The sequence below is a fragment of the Panthera pardus genome, unplaced genomic scaffold (genome assembly GCF_024362965.1).
Source record: "Panthera pardus isolate Hobbes unplaced genomic scaffold, ASM2436296v1 HiC_scaffold_10, whole genome shotgun sequence".
Taxonomy (NCBI): domain Eukaryota; kingdom Metazoa; phylum Chordata; class Mammalia; order Carnivora; family Felidae; genus Panthera; species Panthera pardus.
The window spans coordinates 45,172,140-45,194,744 of record NW_026526655.1 but is presented as its reverse complement, the minus strand read 5'-3'; the positions used below and the strand labels follow the sequence as shown (position 1 = coordinate 45,194,744).

At 36.1% G+C, this 22,605-nt stretch overlaps 1 protein-coding gene across 2 annotated transcripts in view; it reads left to right on the top strand.

Moving 5' to 3' along the window:
* Positions 1-20,809, top strand: part of WDR75 (WD repeat domain 75) — a 30,855-nt gene extending 10,046 nt beyond the window's left edge. For both annotated transcript variants that reach the window (XM_019461941.2, XM_019461940.2), the window contains 17 exons: positions 2,992-3,116; positions 4,692-4,762; positions 5,987-6,106; positions 6,607-6,695; positions 8,468-8,626; positions 9,437-9,496; positions 9,582-9,697; positions 10,731-10,906; positions 12,297-12,454; positions 12,839-13,019; positions 13,856-13,950; positions 14,765-14,860; positions 15,402-15,571; positions 16,105-16,164; positions 19,020-19,166; positions 19,493-19,584; positions 20,472-20,809. In XM_019461941.2, the coding sequence (XP_019317486.2) occupies positions 2,992-3,116; positions 4,692-4,762; positions 5,987-6,106; positions 6,607-6,695; positions 8,468-8,626; positions 9,437-9,496; positions 9,582-9,697; positions 10,731-10,906; positions 12,297-12,454; positions 12,839-13,019; positions 13,856-13,950; positions 14,765-14,860; positions 15,402-15,571; positions 16,105-16,164; positions 19,020-19,166; positions 19,493-19,584; positions 20,472-20,676 (2,120 nt within the window). In that variant the 3' untranslated portion in view covers positions 20,677-20,809. The remainder of the gene's footprint in view (positions 1-2,991; positions 3,117-4,691; positions 4,763-5,986; positions 6,107-6,606; positions 6,696-8,467; positions 8,627-9,436; positions 9,497-9,581; positions 9,698-10,730; positions 10,907-12,296; positions 12,455-12,838; positions 13,020-13,855; positions 13,951-14,764; positions 14,861-15,401; positions 15,572-16,104; positions 16,165-19,019; positions 19,167-19,492; positions 19,585-20,471) is intronic.
* Positions 20,810-22,605: the final 1,796 nt, after the last annotated feature.

Sequence of the window (22,605 nt, the reverse complement as noted above, 5' to 3'; positions counted from 1 at the left end):
GTGAAATACATAGGGAATGATTACTTAATATATAGTTGTAATAATAGACTGCAGAGCTCAGAGTTCAAAGCTGTGTTGCAGAGGTGGACTAGAGTTTATCTTTCTACTGAACTTAATCTGTCATTCTCAAGTATCACTATAATTTTACCCATTATTGAACACCCCTTTGACCCTGAATCTGTTCAGAAATGGTATAGAAAACAGTTTGATATTAAGAGGTAATAGTGTGATTAAATTATTAATTACATTTTTATTATTGGAACATATTTCATTGAAATTGCCATGTTTCAGAGCATTTTATGAATTTCTGGAATATCTTTAGTGGTCACAAATAATTACCCTATAGCAGAGAATTTGATACATCAGAACATTGACATGAGGGATATATCCAAAGAATTTTTGTAATATCAGAATTCAAGAAGGTTGCTGCACCTCTGGTGTTCTCTCTAAAGTATAGCTGTATACAGAATTCAAAGATGAAAGCAGCTTTAAGGTAATTACTGAGCAGTCTGCTACACAGCCTCATGGCTCATTAGCTAAGTGAATCCTTTCCACGGTGTATTTTTGTTGTTTTGGGGGGGGGGGGGGGGGGTTTGAGGGGAGGATTGGTTTTGTGTGTTGTTTTGGCTGGGAAAAATTGGCAGATTGTTTTCTATCATGGACTTTTATTAAAACTGAAAGTTAAATCTGTTTTTAAGCTAAAAATCATTTAGTGAATGAAGTCTGTTAATGATTAATATTTATCTGTCAGAAATGTGAAAGAATAAAAGCAGTAAGTTTAGTTTTGTTAGCCCATAAACAACCTCTAAAGTATTCCAAAAAATGTTCTGGAAATGGCAACATTTCTTAAAATAATTAAGTCTCCTAGTTGACTATTTTAGATAAAACTCTTCAGTATTTAAGCTCTGTTTTATAGAAGAGCGTGTGGATTCTTAAGGTGTATTCACATCCTTACTAAAAATGTAGGTTCCTAATCTCCCTAACTGACCATTGATGCACTAGTTGTGAGATTTAGTCTAGGAATCTACATTTTTATATTTCCCCGGGTGTTTATACTCATCACTCACAGTTGGTAACCACTCTGTATACTAACACTGTGATTCTCAATTGCAAGAGTAGTTGCTAATAGTTGTAGCAAAACTTGCTATCCGTATCAGTGAAATCAGCAGTTCTTAACACTGGCTGTACATTAGAATCACTGCAAAGAATTTAAAATTTTAAGATTCTCTGTGGTGGGGCCTGTTTACTTGAAAATTCCCTAGTTTAAGTCCAATGTGCAAACCAGGGTAGAATACTGATCTAAAGTGAAGACCTTGGCATTTGCCTTTTGGAGTAAACCAGATGCTATAATCTAATTGGAATTCTGTTTATAGTGGGATTAATGTTACTCTCCAGTACTTGGCCCATATCATGAGCACTCAGAATATGAAAATCTAGTTAGCTGTTAGATAAAATTGTGAACCGGGCTTGAACTAGCATTTCATAGAATAGATTTAAATTCATATTCTTCATTTGTTTCATCTTTGTTCCACAATGCAAAACCAGTCTCTGTTAGGAAATTGTATAAATCATATTGAAGTGTGCTTCTGGTTTAAAAATAAATTATTTACATGTCATCTTTTATAGTATCATTTTTTGACTATATGTAATTCATTTAGTGTCTAACTGAAAACCTATGTGCCACATTCTATTCTGTTGGAGAGAATAAAACGGACCATCTCAACAGTCTGCTAGTCTGATCTAGCAGACAAATCAGTCATAAGATATAAGAAGGTGAAAGATGTTTTAGAGAAAAATATAGCAGGGGAGGGGAATAGGCAACATTGGAGAAATACCTAGTTAAATAAGTGGTCAGGGAAGGTTCTGAGAAGAATAAGCCGCATGGTCATATTGGGGAAGCATATTCTATAGCATTTCTGACATGTTTGAGGACTAGGAGGGAGGTTGGATTGGAGTAATCCAAAGAAGAGTAGATAATATACAGCCTTGTATGCCATTGAAAGGACTTTGGTTTTTATTCTGAGTAGATAAAAAGCCATTGAAGAGTTTTGAGCAGAAAAGTGAAATGTTAATTGTAGTAGATTCACTGGCTTATTGAGAATAGACTAAAGAGGGACAAGGATAGAAGTACAGGCTACAGTTAAGAGGTACCTCTTACCAGTTAGATGATAAGAAATGATTGAGTTCTGGGTATCTTTGGAAGAGACAGCCAACAAGATTTACTAATGGTTTGAATATGGAATATGAGAGAGAATTCAAAGATAACTCAAGGATTTAGTCTAAGCAACTTGGTAAATGGTGGTGCCACTTCCTGCAGTGGGCAGAGGGGAAGACTAAAAAAAAAAAAATCAAATGTACAGGGTTTGGGGATGTGAAGTTTGTGATGACTGAGAAGGCTAGAAGAATCAAGAGTTCAAAGCAAATACTAAACAGGCTGGAAAATGGGAAAATGGTAAATCAATGTGTTACAGAATTTCATATTCATTATAATGTCTGAGAGGATAAGGAAATAGCATACATAGTAAAATATAGCTATATTCACTTGTGAGTTTTTTTAAAATGGGATATAAAGAGAACAGCATGTCAATATTCTAGAAGAGATTTATCCTATAAATATGTGGCAAGCACATCGCATTTCTGAAAGCTCTCGGCTGGTTTGTTGCCTTTGGCTGCTCAGTTCAGTGATATACTATATCCATTGTAAAGGTCAGCCTAATACTTTGGAAGACAGAATGCACCAGTAAGCTAAATTGTTTTGTATTTCTATTTAGAGAGAGCATGTATGTATACGAGTTGTGAAATTAGACTGCCATTCAGAACTTGTATATTCAAATGAACAGTCCAGGGTGAAGGTACATTTTGTTCAAGATGGCCTAGAATTATTATCTTGGCATCAAATGTATCTAGAATACTAATTAACAGTTTCCTGTTAAGTGCACATGTTCATTTTCTCTAGAGAAGCTTTATATTAATATAGCTTCCTTTGGCTAGATGTATTTCAGCTGGTTTCAGTGAAACTGCCAAAATCATCAAGCCAAGAGATAGAAGCGAAGGAGCTCTCCTTTGTTTTGGATTATATAAACCAGTCACCCAAGTGCATTGCCTTTGGAAATGAGGTAAAATTTTAGTTTCCTATTTTGTACATAAAATCTCTTTTCAGCAATGTTTGCTCTGAGCATTTTATATGCCAGTGATTGAATGTTGCCTTGAGTTATAGTATTTTTGTTAGCGAAGAAGTTTGTTCCGTTGCTTTAGCATTTATTTTTGGTATAGAGTTTTTAGGATACTTAATTTTGTGTATACCTATTGCTCTTGTAAATCCTCTAATTGTTCAAAAAATACCAATATTTTGGCATTTGTATTCTTTCTTAGCCTGCCTCATGTAAAAGCTACTCAAATCCTTTCATTTTGGACTGTGTCTTTAGAAAATTATGTCTTCCTGTCCATAATCAGTGTGCCCATTATAGAAAATTTGCAAGTTAAAAATAAAGTGGAGAAATTAAATCTTACCAGTGATATTTGGGGAATGTCTTCCTAGACTTTTTCCTAAACATTCATAAAATAATTTTTCTCAAACTCAGTTAGGATCTGAAGACTCTTTACCTTTTTTTCCACCTGACATTGCAGCATGAATGTATACTTAAATGTTCATCAGAAATAATAACTCTGTTATGTTTATACCATGATTTATTTCACCTTTCCCTATTACTAACCTATAACTATTTCCCTATTACTAACCCTATAACTAACTTTTTTATTTTAAAATCAGGTACCACCAAAAGCCCCTAGATGACATTGTGGTGGCATGTTTCTATAATCTAAGTTTATAGCATTATTTTGGCATTGTTCTCAAAAGGTTTAATTTCTTATGGTGGAGGAACGTAACGTTAAAGACTGACAGTACTGAGCATTGGGAATATATGGAACAAAGATAAACATCTGTCCTTACCATGAGCCAGAAGTTACACTCCTTGGTAGAGAAATGAGAACATGACCATAAAATGACCTGTACAAGAATGATTAGTATTCATAGTAGCTCCAAAGTGGAAACCCTAATGTTCCTCAAGAGAATAATTTGTGATATGTATTAATTTATTGGAATTCTGCTTCATAATAAGAGAAACGAATGACACAGAAAAGAGCATGAATGAATCTCAAAAGGGTGATTTTGAACTAGAGTTCAGACACAAAAAGTATATACTGAACCATTCTGTTTATATGATGTTCTGGAACAGACAGGTAAACTGTGGTGATAGAAATCACTGGTTGCTGGCAGGGGCAGGACCATTGGGAAATGACTAAAAAGAGGAGCAAGGAAGCATTTTTGAGGTGAAGAAAATGTTCTAAATCTTGATTTCTTGATTGTGGTGGTGGTGGTTACATGGATATATACATGTCAGACATTGTATTGTATGTAAATTATGTCTTAATGGGAAAATTTCAAGTCATTATTCTTAAAGCTAGAGAGTTTAGTTTTCAGATATAGTACCTAAGTTTGTCTTTTAATTTTCTATGATTATTTTAACAGGAGTATCCTTTCCATAGCTACCTATATCATTTTATATTGATATACTCAATCTGCAAAAAAAAAAAAAAAAATTGTTAATTGTGTTAACTTTTGTGATGAGAACGTTTCTTCTTAAAGAGTGTTGCGTATATTTGTGAATGTTATCTTCTCTTTGAAATACCAGGGGGAATATGTTGCTGCAGTACGGGACTTTTACTTGTCTGTTTATTTTTTCAAAAAGAAAACAACATCAAGGTAAGAATTCCTTTTTGATCATTTTATTTACTCAAATTTGTTGCAATTTTATTTCATCTTCATACCTGTGATCCAGAGTTGTGTCTAGTTTCCTGTTGCAAGTGATTGTGAAACCACTGGATTTAGAGGTAGAGTTTTTAACACAACAATGCATGCGGTTGAGAGAATCAATCATTAGTCACAAACACCTAGGGAGCTTTGTCCAGCCAAAACTCTTTGTCCCCTTAGATTCTGGTGTTCATACACGATGTCAAAATTGGATGTAGTTGGAAAAGGCTACCCCAGGTGGTGATGCTTATTGGCCAGCTTTGGGGCTTTGGAGTAAATATAGGCTTTGAGATACCTGGGTTTAAAATGAGTCGGGGCACCTGGGTGGCTCAGTCGGTTGAGCGTCCGACTTCAGCTCAGGTCACGATCTCTCGGTCCGTGAGTTCAAGCCCCGCGTCGGGCTCTGTGCTGACAGCTCAGAGCCTGGAGCCTGCTTCCGATTCTGTGTCTCCCTCTCTCTCTGCCCCTCCCCTGTTCATGCTCTGTCTCTCTCTGTCTCAAAAATAAATAAACATTAAAAAAATTTTTTTTGAAAAAAAAATGAGTCAAATTTAGTTTCTGCAATCTCACTGTACCTCAAATTAGCATATATTTAAAATAGGCATAATACCTATCTAACAGAGTTGTAAAGATGAATAAAATAACATATTTAAGGAGACTAGTGCGAAGCACGCATGGTGACTCCTCAAGTGACACTCCCCTCTTCCCTTTTACCCTGTCAGGATTAACATTTGTTTTTCTTTGCAGTATAATAAGGATCCTGATACCTTTGGATACATTAGCCAGTTGTCACAGATATAATTTATTAGGCTTGTTCATACCTAATGTTAAAACTTAGCTTCAATTGACAAGAAATTTGAACAAACTTGGCTCGAGCAAAAGCCACTAAGAAGACTGTCTTGGCTTTATTTCAGAGTCAGTGGCCTCTGTAGCCAAGTTATCATGGTAGAATATTAGTCATGTGAAGTTTATACTGCGTAAGTGTTTGCAAATTCGTGATTCTTAGACACAGTATATTTTTTTTTAATCCTGTATTTGTATTCAGTGAATTTTGAGAATTCTCCAGTTTGGTTAATAAGGGACAAACTCCTCCCACCGCCCCCCCCCCCTTTTTTTTTTTAACTACATTACCACTTACCAAGAGACTTTAATAAGGGACACTTTTTTTTCTTCTAGGTTTACTTTATCATCATCAAGAAATAAGAAACATGCTAAGAACAATTTCACATGTGTAGCATGTCACCCAAAGGAAGATTGCATAGCAACTGGTCACAAGGATGGCAAAATTCGTCTTTGGTCAGTTGACTCATGAAGAGTATGGTGAATGTGTATATTATATTAGTCCTGTACAACAGAGCTATCCCTGGGTTCAGGAAAAAAGGATAGTACTGAAAAGCCATTACTGGTGATAGAGATTAGGCTTTGCTGGTACCCTGTTTCTTGTATTACTGTGCTCTTCATTGCATAGACTTACTATTTTAAAATTTGTAAGCTTGAGCTTGTAGGAGGAGTTAATTCCATTTTGTCTCTGATTGCTTTATTGAGGAGAACTTTTTTATCAAGCTTTGAGTGAAAAGACAAGTAACAAGAGCATATACCTAATAGGATACCATGATCTATTGTTTGTAGAAGTGACTCTGGTTAGAGAAAATGTAATTTTTACACATTGAGACCTACAAGCTTAATAATATAATTTATTATTTTTGGCATATATTATGTTCATTATATTTGGCATGCCATTACTTTCCTGACTTAATGCCTTTGGTCAAAATAACAATTTTGGTTTTCTCCAATAGGAGGAATTTTGATGATGATAAGAAATACACATACACATGTTTACATTGGCACCATGATATGGTTATGGATTTGGCTTTTTCAGTGACAGGTAAGTGCAAGTTTAATAATTAAAATAATCTTTTGAAGTATGTGGATCAGTATTCACTGCATTTATAGTTTGAAAGGTGTAAATTTAAATCATATTAGTTGTTTAAAATGTATGTCTGCAAGGTTAAGTGCTTGTTCGTAAGAATAGCTGTAGGTTATCAGAGCAAATGATTATGCTAGTGCTTTACATGCACTACCTCATTTAATTCTTAAAGCCATGACATAGGCATCGTCTTTCTCCTTTTGCATGTAAAGGAAGTGAGATTTGTAGTTGAGAACTAACTTGCCTAAGGTCACACAGCTGGTAAGTGGGATTTGGACCTATGTCTCATTCAAAAATTTATGTTTTCAAATATTGGATGAGTTGTAGCTCATTTACACAAACTCTCATGTAGCTAAAATGGAACACAAGGTCTGAATTATTTAAAATGTGAATGTGAATGAGGCGATCTACTAGGGTGGAATGTGTGTGTGCATATGTATGTCATGTTCCAGGCAGTGTCATTTCTTCTGCCCTTCATCCTCACTTCTATTTTCTTTGCTGTGGCCTCTACCCTAATCTGGGGCAAGACCGGTTAATACTTATTGTCACCGACTCTTCTCTATTTTGTTACCTTGTGCATCTTGTCTGCCACCTCTCACAGCAGTTAGCAGTCACAGCTATCTGTGGTGGCTTTACTTAAGCCTTGGAACATTTAGGATTAGCCTTTTCAGATGGGTCTTGGGGAAGAAGGAGTAGTTCGGCTAGTTGGCACTCAAAGGGAAGAAAAGAATATAGGGCACCCTACCCTGCACCAATGCTTTGATGTAGGCAACTAACCTAGGCTTATTAGAAAGTTGAATTCTTGTTTTTATATTATAAGCCACGTGACTGTTTCTAAGAGAGAATAGTTAAAATGGTATATGGTTATCAGTAAAATGTCAGCATTGATCCTGTATATGTATAAGAGAATTAATAGAAAAAGAAAATTAGTTGCCTGTGTAAATGAGCTACAACTTCTAGTTGCTTTGAGAACAGGTTATAAGTTCAGGCAAATATGAACAGTATAAACTGGGCTGGTGCTTTGCACCCAGTCACACTGTGTGTGAGCACTGAAATTGCTGAGAAATTTTATCATGGGTGTAGAAGTTTATTTACTTTTTCTACATCTATTAAGATACTCATGATTATTCTCTTTATCCCATAGTAGGAATTGATTACACTTATTTCTCAAGTGTTAAAATAATCTCACATTTTTACAATAAACTCAACTTTGCAATATATTATCCTCTTAACATATCCTTGGATTCTGCTTGCTGATATTTTTGTTGGAGAATTTTCATCGGTCATGAAATTGGCTTGTAATTTTCTTAAAATTTATTAGTTTTAGTAAAGGGTTATGCTGTTCTTGTAAACAAGTTGAGAAATGTTCTCTTTTTTATTACCTGGAAGAACATAAAATTGGTTTATTTCCTAAATGTTTGGAAAATTTTGTCATTGAAACTATCTGGCCCTAGATGATGTTTGTTTCATTTAGTTTTTCCTCATTGGCAGAAGAACTGGTCAGCAACAAACGAGTCAGATATTGTTGGAAAGGAAAATCCTAGGATCAGTGATTATTAAGTGTGTTATCTTAAGTTTATTAAAAGCTAGGAAGACACTTGTTTGCATATCTTTAAAAATAGTGTATTTCTCTAACATGGTAAGGAAATTTTAAACGTTGATTATATTTTTCTTTTGATTTTTTTCCCCCCCAAACACTTCGCTTTTCATTTCTGTGGGTGGATGAGAAGGCACCAGTCTGCTGAGTGGTGGTCGTGAATCTGTCCTTGTAGAGTGGCGCGATGCAACAGAGAAGAATAAGGAGTTCCTCCCCCGTTTAGGAGCTACTATTGAACACATTTCAGTCTCACCAGCAGGGGATTTGTTCTGTACTTCTCACTCTGATAATAGTAAGTCTGAATTTGTTGTGAGGAGATGGGGTTGTATAATGCCTAAATTATAACTCTAGGGATGGAAAATCTAGAGTCTAATTAAGAGTAGCATAGGATTTAACGAGGATTTTTTTCTTCCATTCTTCCTTTTTTCTCTACCCCCTTTTTGACTCTGAATGCCACCAGAATCCAACATTTTCAGGATCATTTTTATGAAAATGTAGAGCTAAGTGTATTTGGTTCTTGTTGTACCACTTCTATTTCGAAACCTTTACATGTGAGATGATGTGGGCATAGAAAGTGAGCATCTGTGCTTTCACAGATGTAATGACACTTTCAAAAAATGCTCATGTGGCCACTCTGCGTTAAGAGTCCTGTGCGTTCTGACAGGGGTGGCGCAGTCTCATACGCCTCCAAAACTTTTTGCGCATTCTCTTACTACGGAGCCTAAATGTAGATCTCAGAGCTCACTGCCTCCTTTCCCTTCAAAAAACATAACTGTGAACAATCTATTAGTGCCGTGACTCGTTTCAAGGTAAATTGTGTCTTTTAGGGTAAGTTTCTGAATTAACACTTGATATATTCATATGCACAATTGATAAAACTTAAAGCCTCCAGAAAAACTCCTTCTCCCCAACTCTAGTATTTTAGCTAAATCACAAAATAAATTCTTGACTTTCTAATAATACTCTGAGTAAATTGAACTTACCAGTTTCATATTCTGGTGTATTTTAGAATGACATAAATTCAATTGATTTTTTTTTTTTACCTTGAAGTTCTGACCAATCTATGATTTTTTATTTATTTATTTATTTATTTTATCCACAGAAATAATAGTCATTCACAGAAACCTTGAGGCTTCTGCAGTAATTCAAGGCCTAGTGAAAGGTATTGCAAAACCCAATGGGTCTGCACATTTTAGAAGTGTGAATATTTGTATGAGTTTAACTGTTATTTGTCACTTCTTTTGCAGACAGTAATATCTTCACCGGTTTGATGGTTGATCCCAGAACTAAAGCTTTGGTTTTAAATGGAAAACCTGGCCATTTGCAGTTTTATTCTCTCCAGCATGATAAGCAGTTGTACAATGTAAGATTTTGATTCATTAATTAGCCTTAAATCTAATGAAAGTTTCCAACAGCATCACTAGGGTCAAGTAACTTATTTAGTAGCTTCTAAAAAACACTCTGTGCCTTTGTTTAGTTCAACATTATCAGTACTATCTGTGGTTACTTAGTTGAATTGTTTACAGCATGGTTCTAATGAGGCCATGGTTGCAAATTAAATCTACATGTAAGTCAGCTCTTATGCTGGCTCCGTATTTTTGTTTCAGACTGCATTCTAACTATCTCTCACACACAGCTGTGCCTTTGAGTCACAAGAATACAGAAATAAGAATATGAGGGTTGTAAATACAAATATGTCTCTGTGGTAAAGTGTCACAAATTTTTGGTGTAAAAAGGGATGCTTATTAATCCTGATAAACACAATCCAGACTTCCTACTTCTTTGTGCCCCACGGTACCCTTTATAGATTTATCATAATGGCTATACACTTGATCTGTATCACTCCCCTGCCTTTAAACCCTTTAAAGAAAGGAAATTTATTTCTTTGTACATTTCCAGTACAGTGCCTGGAAATAATAGTTACTTGATCCATATTTAGTAAATAGACAAGGGAATGGGATAAAAGAAACAACCATACATAAAATTCTGTCTACTTATAATGTTGCTGTCTTTCTTCACTTCCTAAAAATTGTAGGTTTTATTTTTGCTCTTCTCATTTTTAATGATACAGAATTTAACATTGGGATTTTATGTAAAGCTCTTTGTTTATAGAAACAAGAGACAAACATTATCAACTAAAGGTTCTGTTGTATCATGTGAATGGGTCGGTCATCACTAAAGTTTAAGGTCATTGGAGAATAATAATAATGCTACTGAACTGGTGCTATATAATGTGCTTAATAATGGCGGTTTTGGTATCCATAACTAATATTTCCTTTTTTTCCTTTAAAAACCTGTTACTATAGATCCTGGAAATTATCTGTAATTCCTTAAAAACTTGAACATGTATGTGTTTACATTAATAAACATTTTGGATTCTTTTTTTAACCCTTCAGTTAGATATTATACAGCAAGAATATATCAATGATTCTGGTCTGATCCAAATCGAGCTAACAAAGGCTGCATTTGGCTGCTATGGTAACTGGCTTGCAACAGTGGAACAACGTCAGGAAAAGGAAACAGAGCTTGAATTACAAATGAAACTGTGGATGTATAATAAGAAAACACAAGGGTAATACTACCTATGTGGCTATTTCAGAATGGAAGATATTTGACTTTTTATTTTATGGTTTCATTGGTCTTTAAAATGTTTCATTTTGATAAATTTTAGATTTAGAGAAATGAGAGAGGTGTTATTCTCCAAATAAAGCCTTTAAGCTTTCTGCTTTGAGAAAGTATTGGTGTCCTCCAAGTTTTAATGTCATCTCAATGCATAAATGAAGAAACATGAAAAAGTGACACCGCAAGGACATAGTACCTAATTTCAAGCAGATCCAAAATTAGAACCCAAATTTCTTAGTTCCTTTGCTCTTTCATTAACATTATGCTACCTTCTTCGGAAAAAATGGCAGTGGTAGGCAGCAGAAGTGTATTGTAGTATAAGGTGCATGTTTTGATTAGATGGGTTCACTAGTTTCATACGTTGATTATAGTAGCCATTTATCAAGTCCTTGGTGTGTGCCAAGAATTAGGCTTAGTGCTTTTGTCCTACCGATCTTCACAGAAATACTGTAAGAAAAACTTACTTTCGGGGCGCCTGGGTGGCTCAGTTGGTTAAGCGGCCGGCTTCGGCTCAGGTCACGATCTCATGGTCTGTGAGTTCGAGCCCCGCATCGGGCTCTGTGCTGACAGCTTAGAGCCTGGAGCCTGTTTCGGATTCTGTGTCTCCCTCTCTCTCTGACCCTCCCCCGTTCATGCTCTGTCTCTCTCTGTCTCAAAAATAAACAAACATTTAAAAAAAAAAATGAAAAAAAAAAAAAAAGAAAAACTTACTTTCTACATTTTACAGGTGAGGAAACAGGCCCGGAGGGATTAATAGATTGTCACTAGTCATGCTTCTTATAACATGGACTTTTAAAAAATCACAAGACAGTTTTCTCCTGATGTTCTTTTAAGTACACTGTGCTAGCATAGATTATCTTTCATAGCAGCACCCTGTCAAGCTGGAAACAGGCTTTGAAAAAGTATTTTCTATGACTGTAAATATTGAATACTGACCAGGGAAGTTTGAATAGGTAGTTCTCTTTCTGTATTTTCTTGCCACAAGTAGGGGCTTTCATAGCCGTTCCATTTTTTGCTTATTCTCTCAAAGGTAGATAGTAAGGCATCTGAGTTCTGTACAGTTTTCTTGCAGAGTTAATGCAGTAGGCTTTCACCATAAGTTGACCGTATACATAATCATCTCTATATTGTGTAAGTTACATGCAGACAAAGATAATGTGTTAGAACTCTTTATGTCTTGTGGCCATTAGAGATAGAACACTCAATTGTCTGTCTAGATGATAATTGTCAGTTGCCCATTCCTAAAGATGCTCTTATAAGATGTACCATAAGAAATTCTTACATGACAGTATATATCATATTGTTCTGATGTAAAAATAAATTGATTTCCTTTCTGTTAGGTTTGTTCTTAATACAAAGGTTAACATGCCACATGAAGACCACATCACAGCTCTCTGTTTCTGTAATGCAGAAAAATTTGAAAACCCCACCTTGGTTACATCTAGTAAAGATGGTCACTTCAAAGTATGGATATTAACAGATGATTCTGATATATACAGTAAGTTAATTAAATAAGGTATATCAATGCATAATTTAAAAAATGTTTTAAAATATTTCTCTTTCATGAGTTGTATCCATTCTGGAAGAACATTTTCTACCTTATTTAATGCTGTGGGTCTTGATTAATTAAGTGCTGATTGTTTTTGTTAGGGTACAGTTAAAAAAAAAAAAAAAGGCAGTTCCTTCACTGTTCCACTAGAGGGAGGTCAGGATCTCCAGGAATGGGCATAAATTTCAAACCAATCAAGCTTTGTAGCATTTCTAAAGTTTCAGGGAGGTGGTTTTTTTGTGCTTCTTTTGTAATCCTTATTGCTTATAACTACCTTAAAGTATTATCTAGCATTTATACCACTTCTGAATTATATGATCTATGTTTTCACAGAAAAAGCTGTTGGCTGGACTTGTGACTTTGTGGGTAGTTATCACAAATACCAAGCAACTAACTGTTGTTTCTCTGAAGATGGCTCTTTACTAGCAGTCAGTTTTGAGGAAATAGTTACAATATGGGATTCAGAGACATGGGAACTTAAATGTACATTTTGTCAACGAGCTGGGAAAATAAGGTAAATAATTTGGGGAGTATATCATTTTTTTTTTCTTTAACTTAAATGAGTCTTTCCACATAAACATTATTGGTAATTTATGCTTCTGCTAAAGGTAGTCTGTGGGTCAGTGAGAGTCAGCAGCAAACTAAAGTGTTGGGAAGCTAAAAATTCTGGGTATGTGAACCATTTGCTGTGATTTTACCCCTTTCTGAAATCCAGATTAACATTTAACTCTTGACCTACAGAAATTTTTTCTTTATAATAAATACTTTTCATGGTTGTGCTACATAATGGAAGCTGATAACCCTCAGTGGATCCAAACAATCCTTATCTTCTGTTTTCCCATAAAAACAATGTCGTACTGAAACTTTGTTGCATCTAAGAAGGGCAGAAGAAAAAGCATCAGTTATCTGCGATTTTACTTCAGGCAACTGGCATTTGAGGACAGACTTGCAGATGGCGAACAAAATAGTTTTTAATTCCCAACATATTTTGCTTTGTAAAACGTCCTTCAGAATTCATATTGTTTCTTCCTCTACGTTAAACGAGCATAAAAAAGGGTTTTGTTAAATACCTTTGTACATTTCACATACATGTTGTCTATAGTATGTGTCAATTATACTGTGCAGCATATTAGAGAAAAAAATTGATCATAAACCTGTTTGTAAAGAAACAAAAGAGCTAAGTAAACCTTTCCTTTTGCTCTCTTTAGCCCCTTTTTCCTGCAGGATAGTTGTAAACAAAAATATGTGTCTATCTAAAAATCTGCATTGTGTAAAATTATACTAGAAGTCTGCAATCCCAAACTCGGTGTGCTGGAACTGACAGATAACTTCCTTGTGGTTTTAATATAGGCACCTTTGCTTTGGGAGATTGACTTGTTCAAAGTATCTTCTTGGTGCTACTGAAAATGGCATTCTTTGCTGTTGGAATCTGCTCAGTTGTGCATGTAAGATCTTGTTTTACTATGAAGTGACTTGGCAAAGCATATAACAAGTGGCCATCAAACTTCAGCATTTTAGGACTTCTGGGTCATATCTTCGTGTCTCTATCCAAAGAGTATATGATTTGTCACATGTCATGTGATATCACCAAATTTTGGAGGGCTAAGCCTATAATAGACATACTATTATTTATAAACTGCCTAATTGGCCATAAATTGATTTCCATTATCCTGGCCTTTCTCTACTATGTATAATTTTCTGTTGCCTTCCATGATATCTGTCCTCATAACAATGTGAGGAATATTTCTGCTAATTTGTAATGTGCATTAACAAGCAGTATCCCTAACAGCTTTAATTTGTACCCTTTCACAAGCCTCCTAACAAGTGTGGACTTACTTATTTCTACTCATTTCATTCATTGGTATTTTACTCAGTTGACTATGTTTGGAAGGCATGGTGGTTGCTTAGTAATGAGCATATGTGACAGTCTCTTTTTATATTCTCTACAGTGATTCTGGTTAACATTTTGCCCACGTTTAGCAGCTACGGTAAAGCACTGAAATAATAACCATGTCATAGTATGTGGAAGGAGTACTTTGTTTTTCCACTTCCTGCCCCTAGCTTTAGTGCAGCCTTCCACAGACATTTTCAGTTTGTTTCCATGTGTTATTTGGAAATGTAAAATCCGTCTTCTTAAGAATAATAGAATTGATTGTCCCAGTAAAAATTGAGTATGTACTTTAAATAACAGGCTAAAAAAAGCTTTTGGTAACTCTCAGAAGTAAATTGCTCTTTTTCTGCTCTGCCCCCCTTCCCCAGTGGAATGGAGTGCAAAATTAAATGTTAGAGTTATGGAACCTGATCCTAATTCAGAGAATATTGCTGCAATCTCTCGGTCTTCAGTGGGTTCAGACTGTAAGTACACACCATACTTTGTAACACGAGTAAATCTCTTACCAAAATTTTCTTTTTAACGTCTTTAATATAATTTGAGTTAGACTTGCCTTTAAATCCAATGTTTGTTTTAGGCCATTTGGCCTGAGGTGTGCTATTGCCCTCTCTCGAGTTAAAGTTTCTTGATTTTGCCCCTCTGAAGCATTTCAGGAAGCTTTAATCATTCTTCCTCTATGCTCTTGAAACACTTCTACAGATCCCTATTCTAGTACCTACAACAAAATAGTGCAATAATATCTTGGTGTCTGCCTTCTGCAGTAGGACCTGGTCTCTGGAACGGGGATTCTTCTTCCTCTTTTTTTATCTTCATATCCTCATTCCTAACCTTCTTGGCACGTAGCAGGCACCCAGTAGATATTTGTTGAATCAGAGCCTAAAATAATCATGACCTGGGCCATTTACTCAATGGGGTAAGTCCCAGGATTAGTGTGATCTGCCAACCTGAGGCTGGAACTGACCTTTGCAGGCAAAATGTTATTGTCTGTTTGTTTTTTCCCTCTAGTGTTTGTATTTAAACCTAGTGAGCCAAGGCCATTGTATATTCAAAAGAATATCTCCAGAGAGGAAGTCCAGTGGGGAGTGTTTGTTCCACGAGATGTCCCTGAATCATTCACCTCAGAAGCTTACCAATGGCTGAACAGATCCCAGTTTTACTTCCTAACAAAATCACAGGTAACCATCCCACCTCAAAAAGGGAACCACTTTATATATATAATTTTCATCTGATTTGATATTTGAGAGTAATAGCCCATAACTGGTGGAGCAGTTTCATTAAAAGATTACTTCCCAAAAGAAGGAATCCATTATGCTTCACACAGCAGTCTTATTAGTGTAAGTATATTAGCACCACTTTACCCCGTACCTTTGAGATTCTTCTAAGTAGTGTCTGTATTATCTCCATGACTGTGGAAAGGCAGAAGACAACTAAAATCCTTTGAATGGTAGCTATTAGTGTGGTTGATATATATATTTTTTAAATACAAGTGTGGCTTCTGGTTGATCCATCAGTTGAATTCTATTTCATTACTAGTCAGTTCTTAAATAAGATTTCTCAGAACAATCTTAACTGTCACAGCAGTTTGTCACTAAATATGTTTGAAGTTTTCTATTTGGGCAGATAAACATATCAAGATGAAATATTGACCTCATTTTTTAACTCTACAACAAATTTTTATTTAGCTTTTGCATCATTAATCTCTTTTCAGACTTTATTAACATTCAGTACAAAGTCTCCAGAAGAGAAACTCACACCAACAAGCAAACAGGTATGTTTTAGCCACTAATGGTGCAGACTACATTGCCTCCCTACACAGATAACCTTATCTGTTTGAATTCAGCTATGAGAAGAATGTTCCACCTGCCCTAATGTGGAATTAAACATATACTTGTAAGCTACTTGGCCTCTTTTGAGATTATATTTGCTTTACAAATTAAAACTACATTTTAGAAATATCAAAAATATATGCTTGTGATTTAAAGAGTCAAATAGTTATACAAGACTTTCAGGAAAACTTGTTAACATCACTGCCATCACCCACAAAGATCATCACTTTCAACTCTTCTAGCTGGAGTTTTTATTTGCCTATCTCTAAGAAACATGTCTATGTTACTAATTCTTTATTTTTCAGATTATTTGTTAACTGATCAAGTTGTTACTCTTTTTCACACCACCACTTCCCTCATGTACATAACATACACACCTTTCCTGTTCCCCAGTTTTCTCAGTATAGACAAATCAGGTCAGTATTCATTATAACCAATAGCAATTCACAGCTGAGTCATGTAGTAACCAACAGATTATTTTTCTTTTATTTGCAACTTTGTTTTCTCTAGGGTTAATGATTATCTTCTTATTTGTATAGTTTTCTATTTGCTCAAGTTGTATAAATATTCTCTCAGAATTTTCAGGTATATTAAGTATTCTTTCAAATCTTGAGTATTTCCCAGGAGCCTGTGATTTGCTTCAGTCCGGACTGATTGCTCTATAAACTTACAAACTTGCTACACAGTAGTTGTCATAGGATCTACATTCACCATCATTTGGGGAATCATTTTACCTCTACTCTAGTAGATCTTATAGCTTTCCCCTTTCTTTGGTCACTCCTTTGCTTTGATGAAGCACATTCTGTTAGTGTGTGGGAGGCAAATTTAAGACCTTGGATGTTTGGGAATGTTTCTGTTCTCTCCCACTTGAGTGGTTGGTTGAGTTATAAAGTAATAGGTTGAAAATCATTTTCTCTTAGAGCTTTGGCGGTATTGTCCTATTTTATAGCTTTGGGTGTTACTGGAAGTCTAATACCATTCTTATTCCTATTCCTTTGTCTGTAAACTAGCTTTGTTTTCCTCTGAAAACTCCTTGAATTTGTTCAACAAGTTATTGTTGAATATGTATAGGCCAGGAACTGTTCTAGATGATTGGAGTACACCAGTAAGCAAAACACTCAAGTCTCTAAACTTAATGGTGTTTACACTCTAGCAGCAAGATACAACAAGCATGAAATAAGTAAAATATGTAGTACTTTAAGAAGTGGTAAGAGGGTGCCGGGGTGGCGCAGTCAGTTTGGTGTCCAACTCTTGATTCCAGCTCAGTTTATGGTCCCAGGGTTGTGGGATCGAGCCCCACATCAGGCTCTCCTCTGAACATGGAGCCTACTTAAGAGTCTCTTTCTCTCTCTCTCTACCTCTCCCCCCTCCCCCGCCATTAAAAAAAGCGATAATTATGGATGGAGGAAAAGAAGAAATGGGTGTGGGGTGCAGCTTGCCATTTTATGTAGGGCAAAGTAGGGCTTGATGAATAAGAGACTTTGGCTTTTCTTCCAAGTAAAATGTGGAACCCCGTGGAGAGTTCTGTTTTTTTTAATGTTTTTTATTTTTGAGAGAGAGAGAGGGAGACAAGAGATCCAAAGCTGGATCTGCACTGTTAGCGCAGTTTGATGCAGAACTCAAACTCCTGAACCTTGAGATCATGACCTGAGCAGTCAAAGTCAGATTCTTAACCAACAGAGCCACTCAGGTTCCCCGCCCCTTCGAGAGTTTTAATCCAAGAAATGACTAAGAAAGAATTCCTTCTTTGCCTTCAATTTGTCTATTTGTTACTTAGTGCTGGACCTTCTCGAATGGTGCTTTAATATTCTTATTTTTTTACCTGTTTTCTTTCTACTTTCAGGGAGATTGCTTCATCTTTATCATCTTATCTGCTTTTTTCTCTTTCGCATACTCCCACATCCTGCATATGTGTGTTTTCCATCTGTTTTGGTGTCTTTCATTTCAGAGGTTTTCATCAGAGTCTGATGATTTCTTGGCTGTTTTTATTTAAAAGTGATCAAAAAAGTCATTTGGAAGGTCTTTGCCTAAGTAGAACTTCTCTGCTGGCCTCCACCATCTGGCTATTTTTGAGAAAGTCTCCAAAGTCATTATTTTTAGGTCTTTTTATGATTGCCCAGATAAAATTCTTCTAAGTTCTTGCCTAGAGGATATCAACCTGGAAGCACGTTCTGTGAAGTACAACTGCCTGCAGCTGTGACGACACTGCCACCAGCCCCCACCAAGCAGTTCAGTTTAAAGTCATACTTTTGTTCCACTCTCCCAAGAATGTACTTCCAGCCCTCTGCTGGGGCTCAAAAGAATATCTAGGAATCTGAGTCCTCTCTAAGCAGACATTCAGCCTGGCTCCCTGGTTATTTGTTAGCACCAATTCCTGGGCCTTTGCAGGATTCCACAATATAAATCAGAATGCTTCCCAGCCAGCTTAGGATTCTTTCTCGGGTCTACTAAATTACTTATCACTCTTGAACCTGCTTTCCACCTTCCAACATGTTATTTACCCATTTTCTTTCTCCTGTGGGTTTATGTCCTTTTGAAAACCCATTTGCTGTCATTTGTCATTGGGGGAGAAACAGTGGTAAGTATTTTGTTCTGTCAGGTGTCCACTGTTAGCTTTTCCCATAGTAAGTGGGCTGCTAGACCTCAGTTGCTTTACCTATAAAGTGTAAGAATCATGCTAGATAGTTTTTAAAGTTCTTTCCATCCTTGACATTTTACGACTCTGTAGTACTTTTTTATGGAGTCAAAGGCAATTCTTTTTATTGAAGAAATTTCCCTTTGTCTTAAATCTTTATAGCTACTAGCAGAAGAAAGTCTTCCAACAACCCCATTTTATTTCATATTGGGAAAGCACAGGGAACAGCAGGATGAAAAAATAAATGAGGCTTTCGAGAGTGAACTGGTACAACTACCCTTAACAGAAAATATACCTGCGATTAGTGAGGTAAGTGATTCACAACATGAAACAGATTAAATACGTTAAAGCACCTTAAATTATAGTTTTTATACAGTTTATAACATAATTTTTGAATAATTATTTGTATACTGTGCAGTTTTAATACCTAAACCAATAACATAAATTTGCAATTCCAGATTATTATGGTCTGACCTGACAGGAGGGGAGAGATTATTGTTCGCTTAAGTATAGGAAGGCGGGAATAAATTTTTTTTTTTGGTTTGGTTTTTCTGTGGAGAAACCCTGTTACATTCAGCTGGTGGCATTAAATCATTTTAAATGAAACTCTATTTTTCTTGTTTTTTTTACTCTAGCTTCTTCATACTCCAGCCCATGTATTGCCATCTGCTTCCTTCCTGTGCTCCAAGTTTGTAAGCTCATTGCTGCTGTCTAAGGAGACCAAGAGGTAAAGCGGTTTTTAAAATATGTTTAGATATTGTTTTGGGAAACAAGATGGTTATGTTAGCCTTTATTAGAATGTTCTTTCACTTTGAGGCTTCAACATGTGTGGGTTAGGACACTGACCTGCACAGTCAAAAATCTGTGTGTAACTTTTGACTCCTATAAAACTTAACTAATGCCTACTGGTGCTTGGAAATCTTACCAATAACAGTCAATTAACACACATTTTATGTGTTGTATACTGTATTCTTACAGTAAGATAAGCCAGAGAAATTAGGAAAATCATAAGAGAATACATTTGCAGTATTGTACTGCATAAAAAAAAAAAAAAATCCATGTATAAATGGATCTGCAGTCCAAACCCATGTTCTCCAAGGGTCAGCTGTATTTCTCTTTATTTAAGCTTTAACATGTAGTTAAAGGATATATGACGATTAAGCCAAGTAAATAAAATACATTGAAAATAATTTTCAGGAAGACCTCATGTGTGTACGGTTTAAGGATTTGATCTATGATTAAAAATTACACACCTGTTTTTTATAATAACCGTAATTTATTTTAAAAAAATTTCATGTTTGTTTGAAAGAGAGAGCAGGGGAGGCATAGAGAGAGAGAACCCCGAGCAGGCTATGTGCTGTCAGTGTAGAACCCAACATGGTGCTCAGTCTCATGAACCGTGAGATCATGACCTAAGCCCAAGAGTCAGATGCTTAACTAACTGAGCCACCCAGGCGCCCTAACCCATCATTTTTAAAGTGCACTTAATAAGGTTTTTCATTTACTTTCCCTGTATGGTTACATTTCTACATAGGTGTCTTAAATTAGAAACTTATTGTTTAGTTAGAAAAATGTGTGTTTAAATTGTTTTGTTTTATTCTGTTGTAACGAAAGTGGTGAAGAAATTCCTGAAGACGTAGATATGGAAGAAGGAAAAGAAAGTGATGATTCAGATGAAGAAAATGATTTTACTGAAAAGATCCAGGATACAAATAACACAGACTTGGGAGAAGACCTTCTACATCAGTTGTCAAAATCTGAAGAAAAAGAACTAAGAAAATTCAGGAAAGTAGACTACAGCTGGATAACTGTCCTTTGAGCCTTGGAGATGGGGGAAGGTTCTTGCACTTTGTGTTTTTTTATTGTACATTGATACTCCAAAAACATCTAATGTTATTTCTCTTCTTAAAATATTAAATGTGGACAGGATTTACTTTTTAAATAACTGGTAATTCAAAGCTGTCTTTGCATCATTCTTAATGTTCCTGGGTGCATTCATATAGACACCATCTCCTTTTTTTTTTTTTGAGTAACAAAAAAGCTAGTTTTCTCACAGGTGATTATAGCATATGTCCCCTTATTTGCAATTTGGAGATATAAATAGTCGAAAATTAAAAGATTTTGTTGATGATACTGTTGTTAAATTTAACATCAAAACTCATTTGATAACCAAATAAGACCTGAACAGATGTGATGTTTCTGTAGTCCTGCTTCATACCTTTTGGTGTATTTATTTCTCATAGAGAAATGTGGAGCAATTATTTGATTATGTGGTGTTCCACAGACCCCACTAAGGGTATTAAATAACATGGGCTGCCTACAATCTGAAAAATTCTAAATTCAAATCATTTGGCCCTGAGCCTGTTGACTAAAAGCTTATCTACTCACAATTTTTAGGAAAGCCTTGGAAAATAAGAAGAGCTGATATTACTTTGTCAGTGTTTTCACTATGTGTACTGAGTCAAAGAACAACTACCTTTTTTCTGTTTTGTTTTTTTTTTAGTGTTTGTTTATTCTTGCGAGAGAGACAGAGCATGAACGGGAGAGGGGCAGAGAGAGAGGAAAACACAGAATCCAAAGTAGGCCCCAGGCTCTGAGCTGTCAGCACAGAGCCCGACGTGGGGCTCAACTTCACAAACCGTGAAATCATGACCTGAAGTCAGACGCTTAGCCAACTGAGCCACCCAGGTGCCCTAAGAACAACTACTTTTTAACCAAAAGTCCCACTGCTAATAGAGGAGAATGCAAGTCTCTGTTTTATATTAAAGTACTGAAGTGGCTACTTTCTAACCATTTAGCATTTGGAGTTTTCCCACTCTATCCCTATTAAACTGACATTAAAAAATTAACACAAAAACAGTAAAATATACAGCTCTCCAGTCCAAGACCATGACATAGGATGACCCGGAACTCCACTTCTCCACAGACACACCAAATCTATACATATTTCTGGTGCAATTCCTGAGGACTAACTGAACAGCTTCTGCACAACAAAAGATAAACCACGTACACAACAGCCAAAGAGACAGAGACACAGTAATGGAGAGAACATCTACTCCCCACACTGCAAACTGCAGTGGAGGAATAGTACTGAGGAATTGCATGCAAACAGTTTTGTCTGCCCTGGAGCACAGGAAAAAAGCCATGGTTTAAAAGAGCAACTAGAATAGAAACTGTTCAGCCCTAGAACTCTGTCAACCAGTAGGAGAGCTGCTGCCCTCACTCCAAGTGAGGGCTTGGTGAGTGTCATGGTTTATGTTCTCCCTCCATATTGATAGCATGGATGGGAGCAAGGTCAGAGCACCCTAACCAGCTTAGCACTTTAATGAGTCCCAGATCCGTAGCCCCAGTGTGATACTGAATACCCCTGGTCAGTACTCCTGTAGCTGCAGGCATCTTGCCAAGGTGACACAGGTACAAAGTACTTGGAACACTCGAGGCCCAGCCATCCCACCAGGGCATCCCCAGCCCATGCCAAAGTCAACAGGCATTCACAGTTTACTTCTAAACTTGAAGCAATGGTCCTGTGTATGGTCATTTTTTGTGTAGCTGATCCACTTAATTCATAGAAACAAACACAAAATGAAGCAAAATGACACAGCAGAATATGATCCAAATGAAAGAACAAGATGAAACCTCAGAGAAGTGAAATAGTGATAGGCAATAATCTGATAGAATTTGAAGTAATGATCATAAAGATGCTCACCAGACTGGAGAGAAGAGTGGAAGAACTCAGAACTTCAACAAA